Consider the following 12,354-nt stretch of genomic DNA (forward strand, 5'->3'; position numbering starts at 1 on the left):
AAGTCTGACGGGTAGTTGGTCGGGATGCTAGGTGTAGGATGATGTGGAGTGTACTCTAGAAGCATGGTGAATTGGACTACCTACATTGTGGATCGATGAAATAAATACCCTTGGCTCGTGTATGCAATAGCCAAAAGTACAGTGCAATCTTATATGTATCGTCTTGCAGAAAGATGATAACCCTATTTGATTCTAACAACTCCCGTGCATCCTAGATCCTCGTCTTCATACTACTAGTACTACCTCTTGCGCTCCTTCGTAAGATCCTCAGAAAACCCAGAGCCCTCCGACAACAGGATGACACTGCAAACCGCCGGCTGAAGCCCTCTATCCGCCACAACCCTCTTCAGCAATGGATCATTCGCGAGCGCCGGAGAGCTCCCCAGCTTCTTCGCGGAGCTTGCTTTCACCGCGACGGGCACATCACAGCACGAGCGCAATTGAGCATCTCCTAGGAATGCCTCCCGCGTGTTCCTTCTATCGTCCAGGACGACGGACGCAAGCTTGGCCTTTTTGCTTTGGGTGTGAGCAATGAACGTCCCAATGCTTCCGTCTGTGGTGATGTAGTAGACAAACACGTCCTTTTTCCGGCCGAGACGATGGCTCCTTTCCGTCGCTTTCTGGTTGTGCAGAGGTTAGTAAGTACTGTCAAGGATGATCACGCGGTTGGTAGCGGTGAGGAGGCCAATCCCCTGTCCGGCTGTCGTGGAGGAGAGGAGATAGACGTCTGTGGTTCATTTGTTGAAATGCGCGATGTCGTGGCGACGCGTCTGCTCCTTGGTCGAGCCGTCAATGCGCAAGAATGAGAAGTTTGTACGCCGGTAGAGGACGTATTGGATGTAGTCTAGTGTGGTAATGTAGTTGCTGAAGACGAGGACATGGTCGTTGACGTCTTTGCTGTGTTTGATCGAGAGGAGGACAAGCATTTTGTTGCTGTACGCGGGAGAGAGGAGATCTGATTTCCCGGCGTATATGGGTTCGAGACACATGTCGTCATTGTCCGGAAGATTTGCATCGCGCTGGTACTGATCAGAAAACTCATCCAGCTCTCTAATCCCAGAGTACTTCCGCCAGTAGAACCCATTCTTCCATGCCTGCGGGTGACAGCAAAGAGCACAGAGGTGATGAAACATCCTTAGGTCCTGACGGGACCCCTCTTTGTTTGCTAGATTGGATCCCGACTGATTTTGGCTGTCACGGCGGACGATCCGGTTATAGATCTCGAATTGTAGCGGCGTCAACGGAACCCAAATTTGAAACTCCGTTTTGCTTTCCAATAGCTTTTCGGCCGCCGTCATGCCCAATCTGTGAGTGATATTTCCACGACTTTCAGCATCCGCTCGTCGAAGTCGGGTATTGTCTTGCTGTTTATCAGCTCGATTTTGTGGCGGTCCTCTATTGACAGCCATTTCAAGATCGCTAGGTACTCCTCGAGTGTATTCAGGAGTGGCGTACCCGACAAGGCAATCCGGTAGAGTGTTTTTATCGACGCAATCGCCCGTGCCAGATTCCCCTCTTTGTTTCGGAAGGTATGGGCCTCATCCGCCACGACGACACTAGGGCCCTTCAATAGAATCCTCTCCATCTCCTTCGCACACTGCTTTCGCTCATCCTCACTACCCAAGTTTTTGGATCCCATAGCTCATAAATCATTCACGAAAGCGCGATAGCCCAATAGCAAGATCCCGCCGTTCTGATGCCATTTATTGCACACACCTTGTCGGCGATGGCGTTCAGAGTCAACATAAACTTCGTCAAAGAACTTCAGCTGCTGCGGCCATTCGGAAAACCTCTCGCGCCACTTTTGGAATTTCGCGAGCCAGTTGTTCACCAGACCTCCTGGCATGAGGATGAGCACGCGGTTCGATGCGAATCGCTTCATCAGACGTGGATCGTCGAGCGTAGACCGACGTAAACAGTGCAGGAATACGATAACCTGCAGTGTCTTGTCAAGTCCCATGGAGTGCGCAAGAAGTGCACCTGCCCAGCCAAGGACCAGCCGCTGCCAGAGGTGCTTGATGCCATCGATTTGGTGCCGGTTTAGTATGCGCTTATACTCGGGGTCAATTCGGAGGATCAGTGGGGGGGAAACGACCGGGAGAATCCCTATGAACGGTAGCGCGGAAGGACGCCGGCGACGCTTTCGCGCTATGGGGGCGTTGACTAGCTCCTTGTCCGGAATGGAAGGTTGTTCCGTCGGGCTGAACAGTCGGTGGAGTCAGTAGGAGTAGAATGTAACGAGTTAGTGAGAGGGTACCTGTCCATGCTGCAAGCGTCTTTAGCCATTTATGGAGATGGCAGCAGATCAGTATCCATGTGGAAAAGCAAAACATTTTGTGTAATCAAGAACTTCCTATTATATACGGCTTCAGCTTTCCAGCGCCCCCAAGGCAACAGGCGTGATCGACGGAAGGAGAAGATTCCATGGCGACAATGGTCTTCCATGGTTGACTGTTCGAACATGCTCGGCGTATGGAGTGATTGTGTACCGGTAGCGGGGCCGAACTGCGCGGAATACCACATGCCCGTAAATAAAAATACAAAAGATAGCCGAAGGGAAAATGCAGGTACATATGTAGTATTTGGTAGAGGGCCTATCGGTTCCAGGTTCTTGACGAAGTGTTTTACCGCGGCACCCGTTCGTTCTTTTCTGCAATTCGCCTTCGCGTCCGAACCCACTGGCACCAACATCCTCGCTCGCCGTCTGTTCTGCCTAACGCGTCCAGTAACATCATGTCACCCGCCGAAAGGGCTAGGAAGGCTACGAACAGCAGGAATATGAACTGTTCTGTACCCGTGAGAGAGAGGCGTGGATGCGTAGATCGTGGATGCGTAGTGGGGGTGCGCACGACAGCGAGTTCACCGGCCGATTGATGATTTCGCGTTGGGGCGGTGAGGCAGCGAGAATGGACTCTGAGCACGAATTGCAAAATAATGTTAGAATGAATAGCTCTTCGAGTGGGGAATGGTGAGTGCGAAGCCTAGGGTGATGCGTTTGACTAGGTTGACAGAAAATGGTGGGGCTAGGAATCTGAGGTCGCACGACGGGTATGGCCGATCGATTTGGTCTTATCTTATCAGAAGTCGATCCTTTCCCTCCACCGTCAAATCCTCGCGACACCAACCACGATGTCCGAACCCACGCCCACGCTCCCTGAGGAGCCCACCTCCCCAACACCCACCGAAGACGCCTCCGCCCCCGCCTCTTCGATAAAACCCGGTCTCCTGGCCCTTCTCACACCGCACCCCTTTGTCCCCGCCCCACTCCGCCAGCATGCCCACCGCCTCACCGCCTCGCTCACGCGCTTCCGCGCCCACTACGAAACGCAATACCCCACACGAATTGGCTCGCTGCTCACCTCGCTCCTCCTCCCCACCTGCCACGCCGCACTGATCAACACCTACACTGTCACACCATACACCCTTCCTTCCGACCTCCCCACCAGCGCCCTACCCTGGTTCACCACGCCCGCCTACACCTGCACCAGCACCCTCCCGCCGCCCCAGCCCTCCCCCGACGGCAAGCGCACGCACTACCTCCTAGACGCCGCGTCGCTCCTGCCGATAACCGCGCTCGCTCCGGAGCCAGGCATGCAAGTCCTCGACCTCTGCGCCGCCCCCGGCGGCAAATCCGTGGCGATCGCGCAGCTTTTGCAGGGCTCTGGGGAACTCCACGTGAACGAGCCGGATCGTGCGCGGCGCGGACGGCTGAAGGCCGTGCTGAATGAGTACCTTGGGGAGCAGCCATCGGTTTCTGTACGGATCACGGGCGACGACGGCTCGCGCGTTGGCGGTGGCGGCGGCGGCTACGATCGTGTCCTTGTTGATGCGCCGTGCTCTAGCTCGAGGCATATGCTCCAGGCGGCGAATAAAGCGCTGAGGTCTGGCACTGAGAAGGGGCTTGAGGATTTACTGGCGTGGACGCCGAAAAGGACCGCGAAGTGTGCCACGCTGCAGAAGCTGCTCTTGCTGCGCGCGCTGGAGCGCGTGAAAGTAGGTGGAAGAGTCGTTTATGCTACTTGCTCGATTGATGATGCGGAGAATGATGGCGTGGTTAAAGCGGTGGTGGGCAAGGAGTGGAAAGGTCGCGCGAAGATTGTGAGGCCGAAGGGGGAGGAGGAGTGGCCTGGCGAGAGGACGAAGACTGGCTGGATTGTGTTGCCTGATACTGGCGCTGGGTTGGGGCCGCTGTTTTTCGCGGTGGTGGTTAGGACTGCGTGAGATATCCAGCACCATATCAAATAAATTTACCATACCCACCTTGACTCATCGTAACCACTATTTCACGCTCGCATAGGCATACCAGTGATAACGCTTTATGATGGTTCGAACTTCGGTGATCCCTCAGTACCCCAACCCGAACGAGACACCGTAAACGCAACCCACCACACAGCTCCCAAGTCCCAAGTCCCAACCATCCATCTTCATCCCCAAAAATAAATGGCTTTGCCATCCGTTGAAAAAGGAACGAAAAATATGATGACAAGAGGGGGATTCGAACCCCCGCCTCTTGCGAGACCAGAATGCTCTACCAGTTTGCTGATAGAAGACTTAACTTGAGTCTGGCGCCTTAGACCGCTCGGCCATCTTGCCTTTGGATGATGGGTCACTTGTCTAGAGCTTATGAGGGATAAAGTACCACTGTGAGCTGGTGGTTTTCAGGTGAAACTGCGATGGTCGCATTGGTTATTGATGAAGGAGGAGGGGCAGTTCACTGTTCTAAGAGGACTGCTACATAGTGAGGGGGTGATGGGTGGAGCTGGTTGGCATGGTGTGAGAACTTGAAAGGGCAATGCATGTGAGGCGGACAGGCACCACACAAGCTGTTCCTAAGTACTCAGCAGTCCCGGATCCCCGGTAACGGGCTCGGTGCAGCACCCTCGCCTCCATCGGTTCTTCACCTACCTACGCAGCAGTATACTTTCCTTCTACACATGTTCTACATGATGAGCCGGGCCAACCGTATTAAATCCCCCAAAGACGAATCGTCACAGCACTCACGCTCCGAGTGACACATCATGAAGCCCGTAACTCTCTCGTTCTACCTATCCTACACCCTCTCCCTAAACCGCATCTCGCACCTCCCGAGGGAGACCGTAAAGTAATCCTTCCACTCCTTCCTATATCTCTCCTCGTTATAGCCCTCACCCAGCTCAAACGTAAACTCGGAGACCACCCTAGCAACGGCAAGTCGCAACTCGTTCAGTGCCATCTGCTTGCCGACACACGAATGCGGCCCGTACGAGAACGGAATGTACGCTTGGCTCTCGAGCACCAGCGTGTCCTTGTCTTCTAGCCAGCGGTTGGGGAGCCAGTCGTCGCCGCGCGGGAAGTAGCGGGGGTCTATGGTGGTACTGGGTCAGAGGGGGGTGGGAAAGCTAGGGGGAGGGGGCGGAGTTACCGGTCATGATGGAGAGATGGTGCATTCGCGCAACCGTGTATGCGGGCAGAAAAACGCCATCGATGGTTACTCCGCCGGGGGGAACGACGGCCTGGACACCGGCGGGGACAGCATTCCACAGCCGCAAAGTCTCATCGACGACCGCACAGAGCACGGGCATTGTCTTGGTGGCCTGCACGTTCATGACTCCGCCGCGCTCCCTCACCTCCTGCAGCACCCTCTCCTGCCATTCCGGATGCAGCGCCAGCTCCCTCAGCGCATTGCTCAGAACCGAGGAGGTAGTATCGCTCCCGGCGACGATGATGAGCATGGCATTGATTGCGACCTGCGAGGGCGTAAACACGCCGTCCAGCAGATGGCTGAACACATCCTTCCTATCCGTCCCGGCCTCCATGCGCTTAGCCACCATCGCTTCCGCACGGGCCTGAAAATTCTTCGCGCTCTTAGCGACGGGTAAGTACGGCGCAATATCAAGGGCATTCCTGATCGACCCCAGGGTGGCAACAACGCGCAGAAACTTCCTGATGAAGGTGAGAAACACTCTGTCGCCCGCGCCAGACTGCAGGCCCTCGTCCATGCCAAAGCCCAGGTCACACATCGCATCGAACGCGAAATCGCCGACCCTCGCAACGGCATCCACCTCAGCCCCCTTGGTGTCGCGGAGCACATCGACCAGCCGCTCCACATGCTTCTCAACGCGGTGATCATACTCCTTCACGCTGCCCTGGGCGAACGCGCGCTCCCAGACGCCGCGCCAGCGCCGGTGCACGGCGTTGTCGCGCTGCGAAATGAGGTTTCCCTCGGGATCGACGAGCTTGGCGTTCTCGTTTTGCGGGCCGCGCTGCCGGTGGTTCGGTGTGAGCCTCAGCAGCTTGATCGCCGAGAGCGAGGTGAGCGCCACTTCGTTGGGTGCCGTGCGGATCACGCTGCCGTACCGCCGGTGCAGCGACCGCACGTCGAGGGCGTGCGTTCCCTCCGAGAAGAGGTACGCTTCGTAGAGCTTCGTGGCCGCGGCGATTTTGTGCCCCGGGAGGTGCGCGAGCGGGTGGAAGTAGAGGCGGTAGATCAGCGTGCTCGTGATCAGGGAGGTGAAGTAGACGACATTTGCCGCTGCGAAGGAGGAGATGATCTCGGTGACGGTGGATTGGGTCTTGGAGAGGAGAAACAGCAGCACGGTGTCGAGGAGTGCCCAGCTGGCGAGTACACTTTCCGTCCGTACCTCGTTGATCGGACAGAGGATGCGTTGCGTCACGACGCCGGCTAGGAGGGCAAGAGGGAGTAACATCGAATTGTGATGCGTCGGTCCATGGAGGGCGGGGTGGCCGCGGGTCTTTATGTGCGGTACATATCGCTGAGCACTGGGATGTATCGATCTGCCGGGACATAATAAGGCTTTCGTGCATGCAGCACACGTATGTATTGTACCCACTCGTATGTACATATGTCATCAACGCAATCCGTCTCGAGGATCCATCCAGTCCTTCCGGATTTTGTGCGGCAGAGTGGGGGCTGGTGGTCTGCAGGCGAGCGTAAGCAGTACTGTTGCCCCCTTGTGCCTCCGGCGGCTATATATCTAGAGTAGGCAGAGCGCTTTGCTAGTTAGTATCGTATCCTACGTGTTGCGCAGGCAGCATGGCCAAGCTTCGTCGTATTCATCGCATCAGCACTACTATGGTAGATACTCTAGACATGCGGAAGAATCCGTTTTTTTTGTTTTTGTTTAATCATCATTGCATTCGACCTTAGTACCAGGTCATGGCAGAATACATGTGTAGCGGAAGTATCTGCCGCGGCAGAGACGCTCGGCGCCATCGTGGCGAGTCGATAAGGAAGCTGAGTGCATTGCAGCGGGAGGAGGTATGTACATACCCCATCATGGTGCCTTGCCGTCAATATGCAGAGGCACTTCAGTCGATCATGTAGCCGTGCAAGGAAGGTTAATCCCCGCAATACACGGCGTCGCCTAGATATCAAACAGACAACCCCTGATCAGCACGGTAGAGTAATCCACCAACAGTCTCCGCGGTCTGAATACCGCTGACAGCTGCGGTAGGGTGATGGAGGAGCTGTCGGCGAGATGCGGAGGTGAAGAAGGGCTCCTGTCGGCAGGATAAAACGAATGCAATCAATAGTAAGCATCAACGTTAGTAGGCATCAACATTGGCAGGCATGGCGGGGTCGGCCAAGTATGGAGGAGGGGGACTTAAGCTGGGTCCGGCGGGTGTTTCTTCCTCTTCTTTCCAGATCATCATCTACAAGAGTACACGATCAACCTCTACGACACGGATGATGATTCACTTTGAGTTCCGACTTTCGGGGAAGACCTGAATCTGCGACCAGTGACCACCGCTTTCGAGTTCGTTGAAGTCGAGCATAGTTTGAAATTTGCACTCGATCTCAAATGACAATTGATTAGCTACATTTACCGGTGCTGAAGGGAGTTTTTCAGTCTCAGTGTGTAAAATAAAACTTCTTCGACGTTTTATCACTCGACTCGGACCTGTATCTTCAGCATATATCCTCAAATTTCTCCAAACTAAGAAGCTCTTCGAACGGTTTTTCCTTAAACCACGCCTCCTTCCAAACTACCTACGCGACTACGTCTAGTATGTAACTGGAACTGGTAGACGGTTGTAAAGCCGTCGATTATGCGTGAGAAGGTGCGCTCCCTGTCAAACAATTCCTATGCTTACCCGGCTTCCCCACAGTCCAGGACGATGCTTCAATCCTTCACTGTCCCTCGAGACCCTCGAGACAGTTTACACAACGCACCCCCGGACTCCGCTCTCGATGGTATAGACAACCTGGGTGCTTGCAGCCGTTAGACTTCAGTCAGCAAGAGCAATCGGTGTACCAGTGTAACGGTCATACCTATCGGAGGGCGTCGTCGAATCGAGTGCTACCTCCGTGAGGCTGTGATATTCGTCCGACACCAGTCTTTACCACTTGCAGACCTCTCACCCACGGTGCGTCGGGAGCTCTTGCCTCTTGCCTCTTGCCTCTCGACCTAAACTCCCTGCTGTTAGCGGCTTAGTGAAGAAGCTTGATGCCGGTAATAGTAAATCGTAAAGTATTGATCACCAGCCAGCGCCACCCAGCGGCGGTCATTCCCCGAGAGTGAGCGAGTGAGTGAGTGAGTAAGTTACCCATCCCCCAAAAAGACCGACCACTTCTCCTTTCCCAGTGCCCACAGGTAGGGACAAGGGGAAAACTGGAATCCCGAAGGCGCGCAAGAATGTAAGGTGCTAACTACGCAGCTACGCTTATTACCGGAGCGCGGGACGGATAGGTGCATGGAGGCTGGAGGGCCGAGGCTGGTGTACCCCCAGCGACGGCTGGAAACGTAGAATCGTGGAGTGACTGCACTGACCGGCTCACTGAGATCGACTCTCGAGATGTAACCATGTATGTGCGGAAGAGAAAGGGGCGGGCCGCGGATAGGAATGATAGACATTGGAGCGAAGAAATTGCGGACTGCTGCGGAGGATGGTGACACGCCGTGACTGAGTCTGCCGCCTATGGATAAGAATTCCGTCTCCTCCGTCCAATGGGGGGACGATACTGATTCAATTCAAACTGCGGAAAGCGTCGGCACGTAACTACTGTGGCCCTTGGTAGGGAGCTTTGACCAAAGACCACCGTTCTTGCAAGAAAATCAAGACCATAGCGTGGAGCTTCACGAGTGACACCCCATGCCTGACGGAAACACCTTCCGCATGTAACCATCACCTCACCAAACCCTTTTTTGTTTAATCATCACAGCATTCGACCTTATTACCTAGATCATGGCAGTTTACGTATCCATTTCCACCCGGCTTTTCACCGACCGACCGCTGTTCGCGAGCTTGATACATAACCACCGGTTTATTACCTAACCGTCTACATACCCGGTCCCCGCCCTCGAGGCCACAAACCCGCAAAAACCAGATGGTTCGCCTTTAATTTAAAGTAGTGTCACGTCGGAAATATGCATAAGCACTCTAAAAAGCACGGGCCTCGTCGGCTCAGTTTCAGTTTCAAAATCACGAACCAGCACAGGACAAGCACAAAAGCACGAAACGACCTCAGGATATCTTCCATTTCCGCCCAATCTAAAAGCTCCACACGCCGCCGCTATGCTATGCATACATACAAAGAAGTTCTCCGCCGGTCTAGATGATTTACAGGACGAGCATGCCGCCGGCCATGAGGCCCACGACGGCCGCGATGGCAACGCTCTTGAAGCCCGAGACACCGCCGATGACGGAGACACCGGCGCCCTCGAACGAGGAGACGGAGGCGCTGTCGACGCCGGTGGCGGTCGCGTCGTCGGCTCCGGTGTAGGTGGGGACGCCGGAAATGGTGGCAGACGCGCCGGCGACAGTGCGCGTGGTCGACGGGACGATGGTGGTACCCTTGATACCAGGGCCGTTGGACGCGATCTTGAACACGGCGGAGAAGTTCTTGGTGTCCGGGTCCTGGGACTGGATCTGGATCGAGTAGTCGTCGTCGCCGGCGAGCTCGGTGGAGGGAACCCAGATGAAGGCACCAGTGTTGGGGAGTCCGCCTGTGGTAGATTGTTAGTAGCTGTGAGATAAGGGGTTTTGGCTGGAATGGATAGCACGTACTGGCAATGACCTCGAGGGTGTCGAGGAGAGCGGCGTCGGTTCCCTTCATGAGGACCAGGGTGACCCTCTCTCCAGCAGTCGGCAGCCACTCAACGGTGAAGCGCTCTCCGGCCTTGAGGAGAGTCTTCGCGACGGGCGCGTGGATGGGGTTGGCGGCATCGGTGGTGCCGTCGGGGGAGGCGTAGGCAGCGGCGAGCGCGGAGAAGCCGGCAGCGGCGAAAGCGAGGATGGATCCGAAACGCATGTTGATTGATGTTGTTTGGGGTGGTGGTATTAGATTATCGGGTGGAAGAGATTAAAGATCGTAGGTGATGATTTACTCGAAGGAGTGACTCGGGTCGGAACCGGGAAAGAAGGTGCGCTGGGATCGAAAGGCTGTAAAGAACGTGGGGTGCAGAGGAGAGAAAGAAGGGTGATGGAACGAGGAGAAGGCGGGATTTTGTAGAGTTCTGGAAGAGCTGGGAAAGGGGGCGGCTGCATTGGCACTAACCCTCGAAGCGTTCTGGGCGGGTTGGGCGCACCGTCAACGGCGGCCACACAGATCCGAGCAGCGCCCAGTGAATCCAGCGCAATTTCCTTTTTATCTTGAGAGAAACCGGCTTAACGCGTTGTGGGTGAGTGAGGACTAGTGAGTAGGGGGGAGAGATCTGAGCGAGGAAGGCATCCAAGCGAACGATGCCTTCCAGGACAAGATACCCGAACTGAGGCCCCCTCGAACCGAACCTCCGATGTGGCTCAGCAATTGATGATGATGGTACGCAGACACACGCCTTCAGGATGCAGGGCTGTGGTATGTTGACTGTCAGGATAGCCAAGTACTTGGTTATCGTCATGTCGCGTTGGTGACAGCCTGCAAACGTCTGACAGTCAGCATTGTGCTTCAAGCGGTTCTAGATTACTAGCAGAGCTTATACGGTAGGTCCCGCTAGTTTCCCCTACTCTACACCTCATCTTGCACATTTTATGCGGAGATGCAGGGGCCGCTCTTCAGTGCATGGGATTGGGGAAGGATACCGTAGGTCCGTAACTATCGTCGCCCTCTCCGCTTCAGCAGCAAACCGTGCCCGTGAGGCTCGTGAGCTGTGGCTTTGACAGCGAAAACCCCAAGTCCTCATCTCCGCCAAGCTGGGCCGATAGTCTGCTCGCCGTTCGCTCCCTAGAGCCCTTTCCGGGAAGTGTCCGCTTTCTCGCGGCCGCCCAGGACTTCCTCCCGAGCAGATCCCTGCTCCTGAAGGGGCTTTTAGCGCTCACGTCGATGGAACCTGTCGACTCGCCCCACGAGAGGGGAAATGATCTCCAAGATTGAGTGGGTCCGTCACCGAGGTAGTACTCTAGTTACCGGTTCGTGATGATGGTGATGTCGGTGAGGAAGCGCGGTGTGAGGTAGAGTACTTTTCGGCGGATGCTTATTGCGATCATCAGGTCATTTCAACCTTGCGCGAGTGTCGAGGAAGTGGTTTGAGTACTTGAGGGCATGGATCGCGAGAATACTCTATCATAGGTAGCTGACATAGGGTATGAAGTCGTCCGATACCTATCGTCGCGCTCTCGCACGCAGAAGGAAGGAAGGTTCGGACACGGGGAGGTAGTTCGCTGAGATGGCACTGGCCCCAGGAAAGCGTTGGGCAGGAGATGCAGGCGCCGGTGGACACGTGTAGAGCTTCCTGAAGCCATTGGTCGTTACCAGACGGGCTGGGCAAGTGGTTATTCATCACGTCGTAACCGGCCGCCGTCTCCGTCGTCGCTCCGAGAGGTTCGCATATCGGCGCGGTATCCACGGTTCCGCCGTCACTACATGGCGGCCCGATCCATGTTCCGGTTTGCCGTCGCGTCGGTTGTGGTGATGATGGGCTGATTCCTGGGAGGAGAAAGGGACTGTAAGTTGCAGGTTGCCATAGGAACGAGATAGCCGAACGCTAAACCCCATTTGGCTCTGTGAGACAAAACGATTCCGAGAAAATAATTGATGAATTCTGAAAACATCATACTACTGTAGGAAGCATAGCCTTTGGAAACTCGAAGCACGTGGCCAAATTGCGGTGATTGGGACTCCAAACTGTGCCAGCCTCTAGCGATTCGGACAAAGGGGTCGGGTGTGCTGGAATCGGGTAGCGAACCTGTATGCATAGATGTTCGGGTTCGATGAGGATGTATCTACTAGTACATAGTTAAGGGGGTATAGTTACCAACGTGCTATGTACCATCGAAGTGTTTCTATTGGCAGTTCTCGCGGTGAATGAGTTCTTTGAGGAGTCATGAAGTTATGGCTACCTAAACGTTATTCCACAACATCTTCCAAGTTTCGCGTCTAGCGATTCAGTACGGCGTCCGTACTCTATACCGTTG

The 12,354-nt window shown here is 55.2% G+C and overlaps 4 protein-coding genes and 1 non-coding gene across 5 annotated transcripts; 1 reads left to right on the top strand and 4 right to left on the bottom strand.

The window, feature by feature from the left end:
- Positions 1-239: 239 nt before the first annotated feature.
- On the bottom strand, positions 240-2,567 carry BZA05DRAFT_454057 (P-loop containing nucleoside triphosphate hydrolase protein; the record flags this gene model as incomplete). The annotated part of the gene is made up of 5 exons (XM_051487508.1): positions 2,258-2,567; positions 1,658-2,201; positions 1,325-1,597; positions 767-1,094; positions 240-616 (listed from the first exon to the last, which is right to left on the bottom strand). The coding sequence occupies exons 1-5, from the start codon at positions 2,284-2,286 to the stop codon at positions 240-242; spliced, it is 1,551 nt and encodes a 516-aa protein (XP_051338969.1). The 5' UTR covers positions 2,287-2,567.
- Positions 2,568-3,118: 551 nt separating this feature from the next.
- BZA05DRAFT_400174 (S-adenosyl-L-methionine-dependent methyltransferase) lies at positions 3,119-4,261 on the top strand. Its single transcript, XM_051483869.1, has one exon. The coding sequence runs from the start codon at positions 3,130-3,132 to the stop codon at positions 4,219-4,221; it is 1,092 nt and encodes a 363-aa protein (XP_051338970.1). The 5' UTR covers positions 3,119-3,129; the 3' UTR covers positions 4,222-4,261.
- Positions 4,262-4,480: 219 nt separating this feature from the next.
- BZA05DRAFT_t200 lies at positions 4,481-4,593 on the bottom strand. The gene has a single exon. It is a non-coding gene; the product is annotated as a tRNA-Leu (tRNA).
- Positions 4,594-4,879: 286 nt separating this feature from the next.
- Positions 4,880-6,818, bottom strand: BZA05DRAFT_400175 (cytochrome P450). The gene is made up of 2 exons (XM_051483870.1): positions 5,402-6,818; positions 4,880-5,343 (listed from the first exon to the last, which is right to left on the bottom strand). Exons 1-2 carry the CDS (start codon positions 6,684-6,686, stop codon positions 5,051-5,053), a joined length of 1,578 nt encoding a protein of 525 aa, XP_051338971.1. The 5' UTR covers positions 6,687-6,818; the 3' UTR covers positions 4,880-5,050.
- Positions 6,819-9,381: 2,563 nt separating this feature from the next.
- BZA05DRAFT_62777 (uncharacterized protein) lies at positions 9,382-10,377 on the bottom strand. The gene is made up of 2 exons (XM_051488509.1): positions 10,009-10,377; positions 9,382-9,947 (listed from the first exon to the last, which is right to left on the bottom strand). The coding sequence occupies exons 1-2, from the start codon at positions 10,250-10,252 to the stop codon at positions 9,562-9,564; spliced, it is 630 nt and encodes a 209-aa protein (XP_051338972.1). The 5' UTR covers positions 10,253-10,377; the 3' UTR covers positions 9,382-9,561.
- Between the last annotated feature and the right edge of the window lie 1,977 nt (positions 10,378-12,354).

Source organism: Tricharina praecox (genome assembly GCF_024521635.1).
Source record: "Tricharina praecox strain CBS 144465 chromosome Unknown BZA05scaffold_14, whole genome shotgun sequence".
Taxonomy (NCBI): Eukaryota; Fungi; Ascomycota; class Pezizomycetes; order Pezizales; family Pyronemataceae; genus Tricharina; species Tricharina praecox.